The sequence below is a fragment of the Tetrapisispora phaffii genome, chromosome 1, assembly GCF_000236905.1.
Source record: "Tetrapisispora phaffii CBS 4417 chromosome 1, complete genome".
NCBI lineage: Eukaryota > Fungi > Ascomycota > Saccharomycetes > Saccharomycetales > Saccharomycetaceae > Tetrapisispora > Tetrapisispora phaffii.
In genome coordinates, this window is record NC_016520.1 from 444,618 (window position 1) to 462,674 (window position 18,057).

The 18,057-nt window shown below is 33.2% G+C and overlaps 7 protein-coding genes and 3 non-coding genes across 10 annotated transcripts; 6 read left to right on the forward strand and 4 right to left on the reverse strand.

Annotated features, from left to right (window-relative positions):
• TPHA0Atrna6M lies at nucleotides 1-69 on the reverse strand. The gene has a single exon. It is a non-coding gene; the product is annotated as a tRNA-Met (tRNA).
• A 3,666-nt stretch (nucleotides 70-3,735) lies between these two features.
• On the forward strand, nucleotides 3,736-3,808 carry TPHA0Atrna10A. Its single transcript has one exon. It is a non-coding gene; the product is annotated as a tRNA-Ala (tRNA).
• Nucleotides 3,809-3,976: 168 nt separating this feature from the next.
• Nucleotides 3,977-5,035, forward strand: HIS2 (histidinol-phosphatase; the record flags this gene model as incomplete). Its single annotated transcript, XM_003683685.1, has 1 exon — nucleotides 3,977-5,035. One exon carries the CDS (start codon nucleotides 3,977-3,979, stop codon nucleotides 5,033-5,035), a length of 1,059 nt encoding a protein of 352 aa, XP_003683733.1.
• A 655-nt stretch (nucleotides 5,036-5,690) lies between these two features.
• On the forward strand, nucleotides 5,691-7,358 carry DED81 (asparagine--tRNA ligase DED81; the record flags this gene model as incomplete). Its single annotated transcript, XM_003683686.1, has 1 exon — nucleotides 5,691-7,358. One exon carries the CDS (start codon nucleotides 5,691-5,693, stop codon nucleotides 7,356-7,358), a length of 1,668 nt encoding a protein of 555 aa, XP_003683734.1.
• A 926-nt stretch (nucleotides 7,359-8,284) lies between these two features.
• ARG4 (argininosuccinate lyase ARG4) lies at nucleotides 8,285-9,676 on the forward strand (the record flags this gene model as incomplete). Its single annotated transcript, XM_003683687.1, has 1 exon — nucleotides 8,285-9,676. The coding sequence occupies one exon, from the start codon at nucleotides 8,285-8,287 to the stop codon at nucleotides 9,674-9,676; it is 1,392 nt and encodes a 463-aa protein (XP_003683735.1).
• A 126-nt stretch (nucleotides 9,677-9,802) lies between these two features.
• Nucleotides 9,803-10,915, reverse strand: YSC83 (Ysc83p; the record flags this gene model as incomplete). The annotated part of the gene is made up of 1 exon (XM_003683688.1): nucleotides 9,803-10,915. The coding sequence occupies one exon, from the start codon at nucleotides 10,913-10,915 to the stop codon at nucleotides 9,803-9,805; it is 1,113 nt and encodes a 370-aa protein (XP_003683736.1).
• A 355-nt stretch (nucleotides 10,916-11,270) lies between these two features.
• Nucleotides 11,271-12,464, forward strand: TPHA0A02210 (SYLF and SH3 domain-containing protein; the record flags this gene model as incomplete). The annotated part of the gene is made up of 1 exon (XM_003683689.1): nucleotides 11,271-12,464. One exon carries the CDS (start codon nucleotides 11,271-11,273, stop codon nucleotides 12,462-12,464), a length of 1,194 nt encoding a protein of 397 aa, XP_003683737.1.
• A 205-nt stretch (nucleotides 12,465-12,669) lies between these two features.
• TPHA0A02220 (uncharacterized protein) lies at nucleotides 12,670-14,811 on the reverse strand (the record flags this gene model as incomplete). The annotated part of the gene is made up of 1 exon (XM_003683690.1): nucleotides 12,670-14,811. One exon carries the CDS (start codon nucleotides 14,809-14,811, stop codon nucleotides 12,670-12,672), a length of 2,142 nt encoding a protein of 713 aa, XP_003683738.1.
• A 234-nt stretch (nucleotides 14,812-15,045) lies between these two features.
• TPHA0Atrna5Q lies at nucleotides 15,046-15,117 on the reverse strand. Its single transcript has one exon. It is a non-coding gene; the product is annotated as a tRNA-Gln (tRNA).
• Nucleotides 15,118-16,706: 1,589 nt separating this feature from the next.
• TPHA0A02230 (alkene reductase) lies at nucleotides 16,707-17,909 on the forward strand (the record flags this gene model as incomplete). Its single annotated transcript, XM_003683691.1, has 1 exon — nucleotides 16,707-17,909. One exon carries the CDS (start codon nucleotides 16,707-16,709, stop codon nucleotides 17,907-17,909), a length of 1,203 nt encoding a protein of 400 aa, XP_003683739.1.
• Nucleotides 17,910-18,057: the final 148 nt, after the last annotated feature.

An 18,057-nucleotide genomic window follows, 5' to 3' on the forward strand; every position in this document is an offset into this window, starting at 1 on the left:
CGCCGCTCGGTTTCGATCCGAGGACATCAGGGTTATGAGCCCTGCGCGCTTCCACTGCGCCACGGCGCTTACTAATTTCGTATCTTAGTTTTAGGTACATTCACTCAGATCAAATAGAGTTAATGTTACAGTGACACAATAGAATATTTGTTGGAAATGACACTGGTCGTATAAGTGACTATACGATACCAGTGTGGAGTAACAAGCTTATGTTGGGTAGTTCCAACATCTAAGTTAGTGTCATTAGCCACTTCAGTTGCTCTAGTATAGTCCATCTTCTTTATAGTTAAATAATCGATTGATCTTTTATTAGTGTAATTAAACTATTCTATATAGAGTTAGATGCCCTCCTTATATATGAGTTAATCTAGACAGTTGAATGAACATGTGTACGTGTTCATTCATCCTCCTAGGCTCTTTAGTGCTGTATTGTACATCTGTGTTTATCACGTAGCCATTTACATTGTAGTGAGAAATTTTCACCTACCACTTGGAAGATTGTTCTAGACCTTCTTTCCATTAGTAAGTGATCTATTAGTTCTGGACTCAAAGTGTCATAAACACTTAGTTCTGTCACATACACTACAATAATTCTGACAATATTCATGTTGTTGGAAACGTCACTGGTCGTATAAGTGACTATACGATACCAGATATTACCTCTATACGAGACTATTGTTGCAAACCTGAAACAATAGTGCCTGCAAGAATGTAATAGCAGAATTTCTAATGCATAAATAGCACTGTAGAACCATCAGTCTGCCGTACATGTTCAATTCGACGACGTCGTCTCGTTGGACAGAACGGTAGATTGAAATATTATGTATATATAAACCCCGGTAATCAATAGCTAATAATTCATTGATCCAGGTCCAAGAGACGAGAGAGGTTAATTTAGATATAAAGTATATAATCTAACAACATTTTAATATATTAAGGCAATGAACACAACTATTGAGCACAGTATTTGAATAAATATTTTTCAGCAAAAACTATCTGTTCAAATCTTTATTCCATGTCTCTCCCAGGGGATTTGTTTCCTAAGTTATATGTAACCATTCCTCCTGCACCCTACATCTAGAGAACAGATAACACTCCAATGAGAATAAATCTTACCACTGATGCCGCAATTGGTCTTCAATAGAGTAAGTGCCGCTGTTTAACTGCTAGTAGCATATATCCTAGCTGATGTTTCTATTGAAATATATATAAACGTACATTCATAGTTAACCATCAACAACCCGACTAATTGCTCATAATAACTATTACAAGCTTCCACACTAATTATCTTATGTCTTCCCAATACTTCAGTTACCATTTTAACAGTTTCCAGGAAGCAAATTTTTAATCTATGGCAACATTATATGTTGATGTAAAGAGTCCATACTGCACAAAATAACAGTTAAATACAAACATTATCCATTAGCATACCACCAGTTGACGTCTAGTCTTCTGCTTAGATCTCTAACTAAACCATATAAACTATCTATAACTGAAACTGAAACATAAACCCTTTTATGTGTTTCTTTCTCAATAATGCAGGAATACTATTGTTGCGCCCTTATCCTTTACAGCCATAACTACATGTTACTGGTCAGTTCCATCTTTCTTCTCCGCACAAGATATAGCAGAACTACGCTTATCGTTAATATTACATGCTTAAACTTTTGATATTTTCAATGCAGTTGCAACCAATTTTGTTGGCAACCATTTCGAATTCGAACAGTAACATGGCGATTGCAGTTATAAACGTTACTTCTAGTGTGCTTTCTTCCAAATTGACCTTATATAAAGACATGGTTTGCTAAGCACAACAACATTTTCTAAGTCGTGAACGCAGGTCGACAAGGTACATTCTGAGAGTCGACAATGCTAAATTTATTCAAAAAGCAGGAGTATAGAGATATAGAGGATGGGAAAGCTGATGAGACTACTGCTGACGAATTTAAAGCTCTCAGCCACAAAGATGCACTGCGCTGGAGTCTTGGCAGTGGTCTTTACTTTGCTGTCTTAGCGATTACTTTCCTTTGCGATGACAGAACGACTACCACTAGGCGGATGATAGCCTATTTGATCGATAGCGTTGCTGGCGCAACTTTTTCATACCAGCAGTACATATACTTGACTACTGGAACACAGGCCATAAACAGGTATCTAGTTTTGTATCTCATACACATGTGTGCTTTGATTATCGCAAGACTCCATGTCTATTATCATTGAAAAATGGAAGATTGGAGAGACTGACCATGATCTGAGCACAAGTATATAAGATGAAGGCATGTAGCAGAGCACCTATAGCTTTATGTACTTTACAATATTAGATTTATATATTCAATCATATACAAGAGGCCCATAACTGTTTGCAGAATGCTGCTCTTTTATTTTAGTGTAATGAACTAATGGCTGGAAGCTAACAACAACGACGGCAAACTATAACGGTTTTCAAAAATGAAAATATATACCACTTGTGCAGTCGTTTTGTTTACGAGGCTCCTTTACTGAGCAGAGAAGAGTATATTGATCAGTATAGGAGGGCTGTTTCAGAAAAATACTAAACCAATGTACCTGATCAGTCGTTAGGAAACAGTACGAGATCCATTGGTGTCTATTGCACACTCTGTCACCACAACTGTAATAAATATCTATGGAACAATTCTCAAAGCTCTGGATACAATTATAGAATACATATTTCTTTCAAAAATCTTTAAAGTTCTCTTTCTAATGTAAAAGATGTCACCAATTTCATTAAATACTGTTCATCATATACACATTAAGTACCACCAGAAAGTAACTCCTTGCATATTGGAAACCATGGAAATTACTATTTCCTTCAGAAACTTTATCATTCTGCCATTTATTTACCAGTTTTACAGTTGCTATTGAGGAGATGGGATACATCTTAATAAAATAAGTCTGGCATTTCCTCATGAATGTAGTTCATTATCCAGCGGTAAAAATATACACTCAATTAAAGTTGGGCATAGAACTGCTTTTGCAGCAAAAAGTTGTGCTATTCAAATTATCTATGAGCAGCAACTTTGGCCAAATATTAAAGAAGGTTACATCTGAAGATATTGTTACTTGTAGATTGGAACTGAACTTCTACCAGGACTGTGGTACTAATTTGATTGATATCATAATCGTAAGCGTGTCAAGATAAACATTTCGTAAAATCCTGATAGGACGCAAACAGTCAGAGTATGTGATACAAAACGCCAACTGTCAGGATTATTGTAGTATGTTACAGAACTAAGTGTTTATGACACTTTGATTTCAGAACCAATTGATCACTTACTAATTGAATAGGAGGTTCTAGAACACTCTTCCAAATGATAGATGAAAAATTTTCACTACAATGTAAATGGCTGCGTGATAAACACAGATGTACAATACAGCATTAAAGATCTTTGGAGAATGACTGAACACGCTCACATGTTCATTCAACTATCAGATAAACTCATATATAAGGAGGACATCTAAATTCTATATGGAATTGTTTAAATATACTAATAAAAGAGCAATCGTTTATTCAACTATTACGAATATGGACTACTCGAAAGCAACTAAAGTGACTAATGACACTAAATTAGAAGTTGGTTCTAACTAACATAAGCTTGTTTCTCCACAAATTCAACTATTGAGCAATTTCCAACACCAACACTCATTTATATTACATTCCTGTCACAAATCTGTTTATTGTGATACCAATATTTGACTTTCGAGCCAGTAAATAATGGGCATGTGGCGTAGTTGGTAGCGCGCTCCCTTAGCATGGGAGAGGTCTTCGGTTCGACTCCGGACTTTTCCATTTTTTTTGCTTATAACCATTGAATGTATTTATTTCAACAGAGTCATTATTTTAAATAAATTAAAATATATAATAAAGCTCATTGTTTTCAAACAATCAATATTTTTAACCTTTCTCTCTAATGAAAATTGCAAGTTGACAATTCCTACGATTAGAAAATAAAAATAAATGTATTCTCACCATTCACATTCAGGAGATTATGTTGCACATGGCTTGGATTGCCTAGATGACATTGTTGCAGAGGCACTCATATTAGATTTCAAAACATACTGTTTAACAGAACATATGCCAAGAATAACAGATGAATTGTTATATCCAGAGGAATTTTGTTTTACGAACTTAGATAAAAAGCAGAGTATATTGACTAGTGATGAAGCTTTGATAAGGCTGCAAGCACAATTTAAAAAATTTATGCATCATGCAGAATTGGTAAAAAGTAAATATAACAATACCAATGAGTACAATACGACATTCCTGATTGGATCAGAAATTGAAGGATGTGATAAAATTCATATAGAGTATTGCAAAAAGCTAATTAGTGAAAATTCTAATGTTATTAAGTTTATTATTGGATCTTTACATCATGTCAATAACATTCCAATAGATTTTGATCAAGAAAATTGGGTTAAAGCTGTGAAATCAAGTAAGAACAATATTAAACAATTTTTAATCGATTACTATAACCAACAATATGAAATGCTAGTGCACTTGAAACCGCTAATTGTGGGTCATTTTGATTTATATAAACTTCTAATTCCAAAAGATTTAAAAGTTAACATAAAAACTGGGGATATCATTGATAAGAACGAACAATCGAATAACGAGAATATTGTTTACCTAAATGAGATAGATCTTACAACAACATGGAAAGATGTAGAACAATTAATAGTTAGAAACTTACAGTTCATACACTCTTACGACGGGCTAATCGAAATCAATACATCAGCATTAAGAAAAGATTTAAAAGAACCATACCCAGGTAAAAGTATTTGCAAATTGGCCTCTGAACATTGCGACAATAGATTTCTGTTAAGCGATGATGCCCATGCTGTATCGCATGTTGGAGTATGCTATAAAAAATGTCTTGAATTCATAACTAAAGAATTAGCACTTGAAGGGTTGTATTACTTAACAGAAGATCGACAAACCCACGATATAAGAATATGTTATGATAAAATGAATGACATTATAAAAGACCCCTTTTGGCAGAGAATTGGAGACAAATGATTGATATAGGCTGGCAGAGATGCGTCTTTTCTATATATATGACTATTGCAATTGATTAGAGAATCCTTTGAATCAAGAATTCCTACTATTAGTATTACTATCATAACTCAAGAATGCAAGATCTTACCCGAAGAGGAAAAACTCGATTTCGAAATTGGAAAAAGTTACATTTTTTTTCAATTTATTCAATTTTTTCGAAAAAAGTATAAAATTTATGTGTGTGTTTCTAAGAAAAAGTTGAAGAAAATTGATATTAATACTCATCAATTTTTAGATTATCTCTTGACGTTCAATATACTGTCGACATCTACAATTGCTAAACTCTTTATGAATGGGTAATTGGGTTGAATTGAAACATTGTTAAGCAATTTGTGAGGATCATGGTGCTTAATCTGGAAAATTTTGGAAATTGTATGTAAAAGTATTCATGATATTGTTTTTTTTTTTTATTTTTATTTTTTTCTAAGTGTTTTTATTCAAATTTGTTAGTGAGTAATTGATATATTCAACTATTGATGAGTCAAAATTCACATTTTTTAATTTGTTTATTTACTATTTAGTTACTAGGTATTTAATACTGTTTAGTTGCATTTTTCTATTCTTTCATTGCATTTATTTTGTGTTCATTGGCAATTGCTCTAAGAAGAATAACAAAATGTCTTTATATATTAACGATTCCACAGGTGTTGACGAATTGAGTGTTGTTGGTTCTCAAGAACAAAGTTTCAAAAGTCCAGCTTACGCTTTATTTGCTAACAAACAAAAGAATGGTGCTGAAGCTCCAGAACCAAAACTATTTGTTTTCAAAGCTGAAGATAATGAATATCAAGAAATTTCTGCCTCCGCATTGAAAAAGGCTAGAAAGGGTTGTGATGGTTTAAACAAGAAACTGATCAAGCAAAAGGAACAAGATGCTAAGAAGCAAGAACAGGATGCTAAGAACTTGGAAAAACAAATGAGCAGTTTGAACATCAAGATTGAAGAAGACAAGTCCTTGCCAGCTGCTCAAAAATGTAAAATCAACACTTCTTATGCCAAGGTGGGAGAAAGAGTGAAGGTTTCCGGTTGGATCCATAGATTCCGTTCAAATAAGAAGGTCGTATTTGTTGTTTTAAGAGATGGTTCCGGTTTCTTACAAACTGTTTTATCTGGTGATTTGGCTTTAGCCCAACAAACCCTAGATTTAACTCTTGAATCCACCGTTACTCTATATGGTGTTATCACTAAAGTTCCAGAAGGTAAGACAGCACCAGGCAACGTTGAATTGATTGTTGATTACTACGAAGTAGTCGGATTAGCTCCATCTGGTGACGAATCCTTTACTAATAAAATTGCAGAAGGTGCTGACGCATCCTTATTATTAGACCAACGTCATTTAACGTTAAGAGGTGAAACTCTATCTGCTGTCATGAAAGTTCGTTCTGCATTATTAAAAGCCATCAGAAGATTTTATGTGGAAGAATCTTTGCTTGAAGTTACTCCACCATGCATGGTTCAAACTCAAGTCGAAGGTGGTTCTACTTTATTCAAATTAGATTACTACGGCGAAGAAGCTTACTTGACGCAATCTTCTCAATTATATTTAGAAACCTGTTTACCAGCTTTAGGTGATGTTTACTGTGTTCAAGAATCTTTCCGTGCTGAAAAATCACACACCAGAAGACATTTATCTGAATATACTCATATTGAAGCTGAATTAGCTTTCATTACATTTGATGACTTATTGAACCATATTGAAAAGTTGATTATCAACAGTGTCAAATACGTTTTGGAAGACCCAGTTGCTGGTCCATTAGTTAAGCAATTGAACCCAGATTTTGTTGCTCCAGAAGGTCCTTTCTTAAGATTAGAATATAAAGATGCTATTAAATGGTTGGTTGAACATGACATTAAGAACGAAGATGGTGCTCCTTTCAAATTCGGTGATGACATTGCCGAAGCTGCAGAAAGAAAGATGACAGACACCATCGGTAAGCCAATTTTATTAACCAAGTTCCCAGTTGCAATCAAATCCTTCTACATGGAAAGATGTGCTGACGATGAGTCCGTCACAGAATCAGTTGATGTTCTAATGCCAACGGTCGGTGAAATCACCGGTGGTTCCATGAGAATTACCGATGCTGACGTTTTAGTGGAAAGAATGAAGAGTGAAGGTTTGGACCCAGCCGCATACTACTGGTTCATTGACCAAAGAAAATACGGTACATGTCCTCACGGTGGTTACGGTTTAGGTACTGAACGTATTTTAGCTTGGTTATGTGACAGATTCACAGTAAGAGACTGTTCTCTATATCCACGTTTCAGTGGTAGATGTAAGCCATAATCACATGGTCAAATGTCAAATCTAGAAAGTATATATGAAAGAGTACTATAGAAGTTTTTAGCATGTCTACAACTTTACAGCTATATATACATTGTGTATCACAATAAATCTTCAAAGTTACGTATTTGTTTCATTAATGAAAAATCATTGTGAACAATGCATTATCGATTGTTATGTTACTGGTTCTTTGAGACTAAATATAGTGTGCACACTATTACAAGGAATGAATGAATAGTATTCTACTTTATTCTATTTTATTCTATGTCAAGACTAATAATGTTGACATCTTATCTTATAAAACCTTTACACTGATATTGTATGAAAGAAAGTGAAATTTCCTAATTCATCGCGTGCACCGCTTTAGGAGATTACAATCTCCATTTTGGGAACCCGAAGATAATATACCGTTTTTATAACAATTTTGACTCATAATTTTGCTGTTGATTGAATCAGTCATTTTTAACAAATTTCAATATTAATGCCTGTATATATAATATAATAAGGTTTTAAAAAATAAAAGAATCAGAAACAGTTAAGAGTGTTTTCAACAACCCAAATTCTAATGATTTAGTTAAGAAATTGATAATTGATATACTCTTACAGGAACGAAGTAGTTTCTTGTTTGTTAGTCAGTAGCATCTTGACTTTAATGATTCATTTCTTGAATTTATTCAATTTATCATAGAACGTTCTAGATTGGTAATTTTATCAAGACAGGTATAAATAAGGATATATATTCCATGTTTCTTTTCTTGATTGGTTTTAACTTATCATGTTCTTCATCTTATTAGTATTCTCTCTGTTATTTAGATTATATATATCTTATGATATATAAAAGTAATAACCAACAAGTATAACAATTGCTATAATTATTATAGTGAACTGAAAACTGAATAAATATACAGAAAAAAAATTATCATATTGAAATGTCAGAGAACACTCAAAAGCTATGGGGTGGTAGATTCACTGGAGAAACTGACCCTTTGATGCATCTATACAATGCTTCTTTACCTTATGATTATAAGTTATATAAAGCTGATTTAGAAGGTACTAAGGTCTATACAGAAGGTTTAGCTCAATTGGGTTTGATTACTAAAGAAGAATTGGTTAAAATCCATGAAGGTTTGCTACAGGTTGAGAAAGAGTGGGATAATAATTCTTTTATTAAGATGCCAAATGATGAAGATATTCATACTGCAAATGAAAGAAGATTAGGTGAAATCATCGGTACGAAAATTTCCGGTAAAGTTCACACAGGCAGGTCAAGAAATGATCAATGTGTGACTGATTTAAGAATATATTGTAGAGAATATTTATCAGATAAATTGCTAAAAAATTTAGAAACTTTGATTAACGTTCTGATCAATAGAGCAGAGGAAGAAATTGAGTTCATAATGCCAGGTTATACACATCTACAAAGAGCTCAACCAATTAGATGGTCTCATTGGCTAAGTTCATATGCTACATATTTCTTAGAAGACTACAAAAGATTAGTGCAATTGAAAGAACGATTGAATAAGTCTCCATTAGGGGCAGGTGCATTGGCAGGACATCCTTATGGTATTGATAGAGAATATTTAGCTGAAAAGTTAGGATTCGACAGCGTGATTGGAAATTCTCTTGTTGCTGTCTCAGATAGAGATTTTGTGGTGGAGATTTTGTTTTGGAGTACTTTATTCATGAATCATATCTCTAGATTTGCGGAAGATCTTATCATTTATTCTACAGCTGAATTTGGTTTCATTAAACTAAGTGATGCATATTCTACTGGTTCTTCTTTAATGCCACAGAAGAAAAATGCAGATTCTTTGGAACTATTAAGAGGTAAGTCAGGCAGAGTATTTGGTAACTTAAGTGGGTTATTAATGAGTCTAAAGGGTATTCCATCAACATATAATAAAGATATGCAAGAAGACAAAGAACCATTATTCGACTGTTTGACTACCGTAGAGCATTCGATTTTAATTGCAACTGGCGTGATTTCAACATTAACTGTACAAAGTGATAAAATGGCAGCTGCTCTAACTATGGATATGTTAGCAACAGATTTAGCAGATTATTTGGTTAGAAAAGGTGTTCCTTTCAGAGAAACCCATCATATTTCAGGTGAATGTGTTGCTCTAGCAGAAAAGGAAGGTCTATCAGGTATTGATAAAATAACAATGGAGCAATACAAGCAAATTGATAACAGATTCGAGAAAGATGTATATGAAACTTTCAATTTTGAGCAGAGTGTAGAAAGAAGAGATGCTACCGGTGGCACTGCAAGATCGGCCATTATTAAACAATTAAATTCCATAAAACATGATTTAGTCTAATTTTTTAAATATTAGGATTTTATCTTTATAGGTTACTGTATATTAAAACATGCATTTTTAATAATTAGATATCCATCTTTTAATGATTAAATATTTAAAATTTATTAACTTAAAGAGAAGGGCGATTCATGTCTTGTTAAATAAAAAATTTGGCAATGAACTTACACTACTTAACCAACTATACCTTCCACAATAAAAAGTAGTGTTATAATATCCGAATGTCTTGACCCAATTATATGTTCGTTGAACAAAATTTCCATTATGATGGGTTATTAATTTGTATATTGGCAAAAGCATCGCATCATTTATATTTGAACCTTGCGTCTTAAGATATTTATAGTTGGAAGCCTGACCCCCAATCTTCAGAATCCCAATATTTACTGTATAAACCGTCAAATTACTCACATTTTCTAGGTTTTTTTTAACGCCATTCATCAAACTTGAAATCAAAAGCTCTGTTGGGTTGGTCGATAGATTAAGGTTATATGACAATGATGGGTTGAAAAGGATGCATTGCTTAGATTTATTCTCAAAATATGGTACTATTTTCATCAAAGCATTATAGTGTATTAATACATTGCAATTGAATTCTTTCTCTAATTTGGAAGTTGGTTGAAATCCATCTGGATAGTAAGATAGGTTGGGCATAAACAAAATGGACACTAATTTTATTGGTTCTCCTTGTGGCCTATTGATGAAATCAATAAAATATGACAAGTCATTAGATGATGTAGGGTCAATGTGATGCATAAAGTCATCCTCTTCTTCTTTTTCTTTGTACTGTTTTGCATGTTTAGAGCACACGAATACAATATATCTTCTTCTATACAAATCCATCACTTGACCTCTCACAATAGGATCTCTAACGTCACCAAAAACTAGAACACATTCTCTTTCTAATTGTGGTAAGTAATCAGGAACAGTTAATAGCTTTGCAGTTTTCCAAAATAAAACTATTGAAGTGGTTGAAATACCCAAATAAAGAGCAAGCTTAGGGATACTGGTGCTACTGATTGAAGTTCTAATAGTGTCAAAATTGAAATTATTCAAGAAAGGTATAGTCTTATCATCCAAATCAGAAACATTAACTAGAACTGGCGAATAATCTTTAGTAGCATGCTTCCAATCTAATTTGTTTAGTACTTCTGATTTTACAACATTCGCAATGTTTGCACCCTTATTCAACACTGAATAACCTGTGTCAAATACTTGATCTATTATATCCTTATCACTTGACATTGTTATCAGTCAATTTACTATAAATAATAGTTGATAGTATTGTTCTATTAAGAACTTGTTGTTTTATAAAATTTTAAGAAGTAGATAATCATTTTAGGTGATGGAAGTCATTTTTATAGTCAGCACCTTATTTTGCAATTCGCAAGGCATTGATTGACAAGAAGGCTTGAAATTTAGAAATTCGAAACCGATTCAATGACGATGACATAGAAAAATAAAAAAAGAAGAGAAGGAAAGACATTTTGCTTTTATATAAATCTTACAGATCAATCATTTATATATAAAATCAACAAACCTATTCTATAAACTTAATAATTGTAAGTGTGTTTAAAGGTTATTAATAGAATTATTAAAAATGGGAATAAACAATCCAATACCACTAAGTTTAACAAGTGAAGTTAAAAAGGCTTCTAAAATTCTTACAAATTTTATTAAGCCTAATCAGTTATTTGGGGCTGATCAAGTCATCCCACCAGGTGTTTTAAAGAGAGCTAAAGGTTTGGCAGTTATTACTGTCTTCAAGGCAGGGTTTCTGTTTTCAGGTAGAGCAGGCTCTGGTATAATCGTAGCAAGATTAAGAGATGGAACATGGTCAGCACCTTCCGCCATTGCCATGGCAGGTGCTGGTGCCGGGGGTATGGTTGGATTTGAGTTAACGGATTTTGTTTTCATCTTGAATACAGAAGAAGCTGTAAGATCGTTTTCTGAGTTTGGTACGATAACTCTGGGTGGTAACGTTTCTGTATCTGCTGGACCATTAGGTAGAAGTGCTGAAGCTGCTGCTGCTGCGAGTGCTGGTGGTGTGGCAGCTGTTTTTACATACTCTAAAAGTAAAGGTTTATTTGCAGGTGTATCAGTTGAGGGATCTGTGATTGTTGAACGTCGAGAGGCGAATAGAAAATTTTATGGAAACAACTGTAAATCTAAAATGATTCTATCTGGACGTGTACGGGCGCCTAGCTCAGTTGATCCTCTGTTCCGTGTTCTAGAATCTAGGGCTTTCAGTTACAATAATAGTTATAATTATAACGACAACTACGATAGCGATGGATATTATAATGATCTCCCAGATTCCAGATATAGTTCAGACGAAGATTACTACAAATCTAGTACAAGCCATTCCAGAAGAAATAGAGGTGACTCTTTCAGTGATTTAGATGATACCGAAGAATACAGAAGCTATGCGAATGATTATAATGGAAGAGAAAGAAACTTTAGAGGAAGAGATAGGGATTATTATGATAACTATTCGAATAATAATTCGGTTAGTAATCGTGGTGTTAATGATGTAGCAAATAGATTCTCTAATGTTAGACTCTCATCTTCAAGAAAAAACACTGATGATTCTTATGTTTCATCTCCTATACCGCAGGGCCCAAAAGCTATAGCATTGTTCAGATTCAAAGGTGAACAAGCAGGTGATTTGTCGTTTAATAAAGGAGATGTAGTCACTATTCTGAAGAAAACTGATACGCAAAATGACTGGTGGACTGGAAGAGTCAATAATCAAGAAGGTATCTTCCCTGCTAACTACGTTGAACTAGTGTAGTTTAATATTATAATGAGTGGTTTCATTCATACATTTGATGACATGCCAATGTCCTAATTAATATAGTTTATAAAGTTTATTTGAGTATGGATACTTAAATAATGTAATTTTAATTTGTACACTAAAATGAAAAGTAAATAAGCAACTATGTATTGTATAATATATGTAGAATGTGCTTCAATTTATATAATCTATATATTTAGACTCACCTTCTAAATCCTAATGTATCTGCTGCTGCTTCAATTTGGTTCTGCAAAAAACTTTCATTATAGGTGTTCATGGAAATTGTCATTAGAAAATTCCAAAGTTTTGTAGCGTTTTTATTCCAGAACACTTCGAAAATATATTCTGAAATGCAGCTTATGTTTATATCACGGGTTGCTGTAGGATATTTTATAAAATCCAACCCTTTATTAACTTGTTTTTTCAGCATTTGTAACACTTCATTTTTATTTATATTCTGAAATGCTAAGTTTAAAGATCCGTCATTAAAAGTCCCAGAACTGATCGGGATATAACTTTGATTAATTTTCCTCATCATTGAAAAATTTTGACTAGACAAGATAAATTTATTTTCCCTAGCAGCAATTATATTATTATAGGAAGTTTTGTCGTGGGAGGAACTAACATTCTTTAAAGAATGTTCAGTTTTGAAATTTGCATCTAACCCATTCTTATTGGGTAGTTTAGGTAAAACTGATTTTGACATGTCGTGCCAAGAAGTTTTAATCTGCGAACCTCCGATTAACCTGTCGTTTAAACAATTAAATAACTTTTTTGCATCATTTTTAGTTTTGCAAAGTACTGAAGCGTTTAATGAAGAGTCATTATTTTGTGAATTATTGAGTTTTATTGTCTCCTGTCTAATATTTTTTAGAAAACAAAATTGTTTTAGAAATTCAATTGTGCAAATTGAGCTTAAGTTACTCAAATAAACAATATTTTTTTTCTTATTCTTCTTGGAAGGTTTATGACCTATTTCTTGAAGTGGATCTAAGGCAGTTTTTGCAAAGGATACTTTTATCTTATTATCACCTATAACAGTATTATTAGTTTTTGAGATAACTTTTTTCAAATTGACTTTAGTGTCAAACTTTAATATATATATTTGATGAGTTTTTTTTTTGCCATGTTTAGAAGATAATAATTTTGTGACGCTATGTATTTTACCAAATTTTTTGAAAATGACAAGTAACTTTTCTTCATCAACACAATCAGAAAATATCTTTATCAAAATTTCTCGTTTATTTATTTCATTTACTTTAACAGTAGTAGCAATTTTCGTAAGTTTGTGTTGAGGAGTGACCTGCTTATCGTCATTCGATGCATTATTAGCTGAATTCAGCTTTAAATTAATGCTTTGATTATTAATTAAACTAGTTTTTCCTCTTTCTTCTTTATCTAAATGAACATTGCATTTTATTTTGTTACCAAAAAATAAGGTTTTATCATTATAAATTTCAATAACTTTGTTTGCAATCGATTTATTTTCAAAGAAAATAAAACCAATATCTTTTTCAAAATTTAATTTACATGACAGAATCTTACCATAAATTTTAAAATAATCATAGAATATTCTTGTTGTAATACCTTTCTTTTTTAATGAGAGTCCTGCAAGGTAAATATTGGTACCAATCTGTTTCCTCATTGTCGAATTTCTTAATGATGGCATTATTCTAACTTCACGACCAAAAATGTTAGTGTAGTTGTATCTTTCAAGAAGAGAGTAAGCTTCTTCTCTGTTACTTAAGTTCAAATATCCGTATCCTAATGACTCCCCTGTTTTCGAATCAATACAAATTTTCGCTGAAACGAAAGAATTATAAGAATTGAAAATGGAATTTAGCATGCCCTCTGTGACATCTTTACCTAAATCTCCAATATACAAAGCAATAGAAGACTTACCAACTAGTATTGAATCAGAAAAATCCTTGCTGATGTTCCTTTGAGAGTAATCCCTTGTACTTAAGTTTATGGAGGCACTAGTGTCATGTTCTCCTGTATTGTGACCTTTTTTTAGATAGTAGTCAATATTATTCGATCGTTCTGTTGATAGATCAATTGAATAGTCATCTTTGTTAGGAGTTGACAACCTCACTAAGTTAGTGATTTGAGAAGTTGATAAATCGTCATCAATAGTATTTGGAGGAGGAGGTAGACTATCTTCTTTGAAACTGTTCAGAACATTACAACTTGAATCTAAAGATAAATCTTCTTTATTTTTATTCTCATTTAATCTTTGAGTAACTTTTAATGTATCAATGGCATTATATTTCTTATCCAGCACAATTTTCTTTTTCTTGACATTTAATGACACATTATCCAAAATCCCTAAGGTATTCGACATGATTCAATATTTTAACTTTGAACTTTACGTAACTAACTATTAATGTTTTGATGAACAAGAAGAGCAAGAATAAAAATAACTTTACTGTATAATGCAGATATATATTAGTGAGATACTAGGAGCTTAAATATTAATATAATTGATATTGTTTATGTCTTGTAAACTTGACGTCGTGTTTTCTTCTTTAATGACACAAAATGTCACTAAAAAAATTAAAACAAAACAAAAAAAGGAAGGTCCTACCCGGATTCGAACCGGGGTTGGTCGGATCAAAACCGACAGTGATAACCACTACACTATAGGACCCTAAAATTTGGAAGAAAATAGTATATTCATGTTGATATCACCGGAGATTTTGAATAAGAAACTATCCGAACCATAATACCGCACGTGACAAAATTTTAATGTTTATAGCACCTGCGTAAAAAAAGAGGCAGACTAAAATATTTCTACACAACATGTTAAAAATACATTATAATACTTCTACGCAAGTATATCGATGTACCAACGGAGAAAAAAACGTTAGGTTCAATATTGATTAGTAAAACATTTGCCTACATTTTTCATGCTACCGATAACGATCTGATGCACTGGTATCCGAAAGTCCGTATTCAAGGTAATCTCAGTAACTTTTTGTAACTTTTCTGAATGGGACAAGCTTAAAATCTATAGACCATTAACCTTAGAAGAAAGCTTGTACAGGCATACTTAACTACCAATGATGATTAATTAATGGGTCTATACCCACGTAAATTCTTGAATCGGCATTAACAATGCGGTCCTACAATAAAATTATGGGGTAAATTGAAAAATATATGGGTTTATGTTACTTGTGAGGAAGACAGTACGCAGTTCTAAAGCAGATTAGTAATAAATATGAATTCTTAAACTGATGTAGAGTGTGGTGTCCTGGTGTTTTATATTTTTCCGAGCTCTAGAATTTTCCGGATCAGCATTTGTAATCATTGGTAGGTACGGCAAGGGAGTACTATTGCTGTCCATTAGTGTTCGTACGCTGATATACTGGCCTAACAACAACTACTACGAATTTTTGGAAGAAAAAAAAAAGCTCAAGCATTTCTCACGAAGAAATACCCGTATGTGTTGAGTTTATTTATTTTTGGATTTTAAAAAACAATTTCGAAACCGGATAATTGGATACGAACTGGTAAAAAGAACCCATTAATAATACAGAGAAAAATAGGTAGGGAAACGTATTATATTCGGAAAAAAAAGGAATCAGAAAGAACGTAACGTGGGGAGAGCAAGTATTGTTGTTTGGTTGTTTTATTGTATTATTATGGCAGATTTGGAAAACGGGTCTTTCCTGCTGAGAAAATGCCGTAAAGAACGTCCAGCACTTTTCTTTTTATCCTCAGATTTCGCGGAACCCAACTTTTGTGCGGGTGATGTCTGCGGCTGTCAATGTACACTTCCGCAGTCCGCAGATTCAAGATCTATAACATGTATCAGCGGAAAAATAGGAATTCGTTTTTACTTGATCGAATTACTAATACACTATAATTTTGCATATCTCTGTTATGCAGTTTCGAAAAAATGTTACTGAGTTTCTATGTATTTTCAGATTCACTGTATATTTTACGATACGGTGAGCACAATTAAAGGGTTGCATCAGTACTATCTTGAATGATTATGTTTTTCATCCATTGAAGAAAAAAGAAAAGAGAAACAGAAAAAAATAATAAATTGTAATAACATCATTCCAAATTTCAAAAGATATAAAAGAGATGGAATATCAATCAATTATAATTATTGTTCAATCTTAATGTTCTAATTAATTTTTATTATACTCTATTCTTTGTTAATATATAAGAAACCAGTAAGAATATTGTATTCTAATAACGAAGCAACATTTACAAAACTAAACAAAAAAAATGCCTTTCGTCGCTGATTTTAAGCCAATTGCTTTAAAGGACACTAACCTTTTCAAGCCAATCAAGGTTGGTAACTGTGAATTATCCCACAGAGCTATCTTACCACCATTGACCAGAATGAGAGCTACTCATCCAGGCAATGTTCCAAACAAGGAATGGGCTGCTGACTACTATGACCAGCGTTCCAAGAGAGAAGGCACGTTATTAATTACTGAAGGTGCTTTCATCTCCCCACAAGCTGGTGGTTACGACAACGCACCAGGTGTTTGGTCCGAGGAACAATTAGCTGAATGGAAGAAGATCTTTGCTAGAGTTCACGCTAACAAATCTTTCATCTGGCCTCAATTATGGGCTCTAGGTAGACAATCTGAACCAGATACCTTGGCTAGAGATGGTTTGAAGTACGTCTCTGCTTCTGATGATCTTTACAGAGACGAAACCGAAAAAGCTTTAGCTATCAAATCCAATAACCCACAACACGGTTTAACTAAGGATGAAATTAAGCAATACATTGCTGATTACGTTCAAGCCGCTAAGAATGTTATTGAAGCTGGCGCCGATGGTGTCGAAATTCACTCTGCCAATGGTTACTTATTAAACCAATTCTTAGACCCAATCTCTAACAATAGAACTGACGAGTACGGTGGATCCATCGAAAATAGATCCAGATTTACTCTAGAAGTTGTCGACGCTTTAATCGAAGCTATTGGTGCCGAGAAGGTTGGTATTAGATTCTCCCCATACGGTACTTTCGGTTCTCTATCTGGTGGTGCTGAACCTCTTATTGTTGCTCAATTCGCTCACGTCATTGGTGAAATCGAAAAGAGAGCCAAGGAAGGTAAGAGATTAGCCTTCATTCATTTAGTTGAACCACGTGTCACCAACCCATTCTTAACTGAAGGTGAAGGTGAATACCAAGACGGTACTAACGACTTCGTCTACTCTATCTGGAAGGGTATTATTTTCAGAGCCGGTAACTATGCTTACCACCCAGAGGTTGTTAAGGAAGTTGTCAAGGACGAAAGAACTCTTATCGGTTACGGTAGATTATGGATCTCTAACCCAGATTTAGTTGACAGATTAGAGAAGGGTTTGCCATTAAATGCATACAACAGAGATACCTTCTACGCCATGACCTCTGAAGGTTACTTAGACTACCCAACTTATGACGAAGCAATCAAGATGGGCTGGGGTAAGCAATAAACAATTTTATGTCCCTAATGCACTGATCACGATATTTTTTACTTTTTGTAGATGTTTGTATACATAGAATAACGTAAACTATATAAACAGTAAACACACTTTATTATTTTATTCATTTTCTCTTCAATTGACTCTAAAATACAAAATC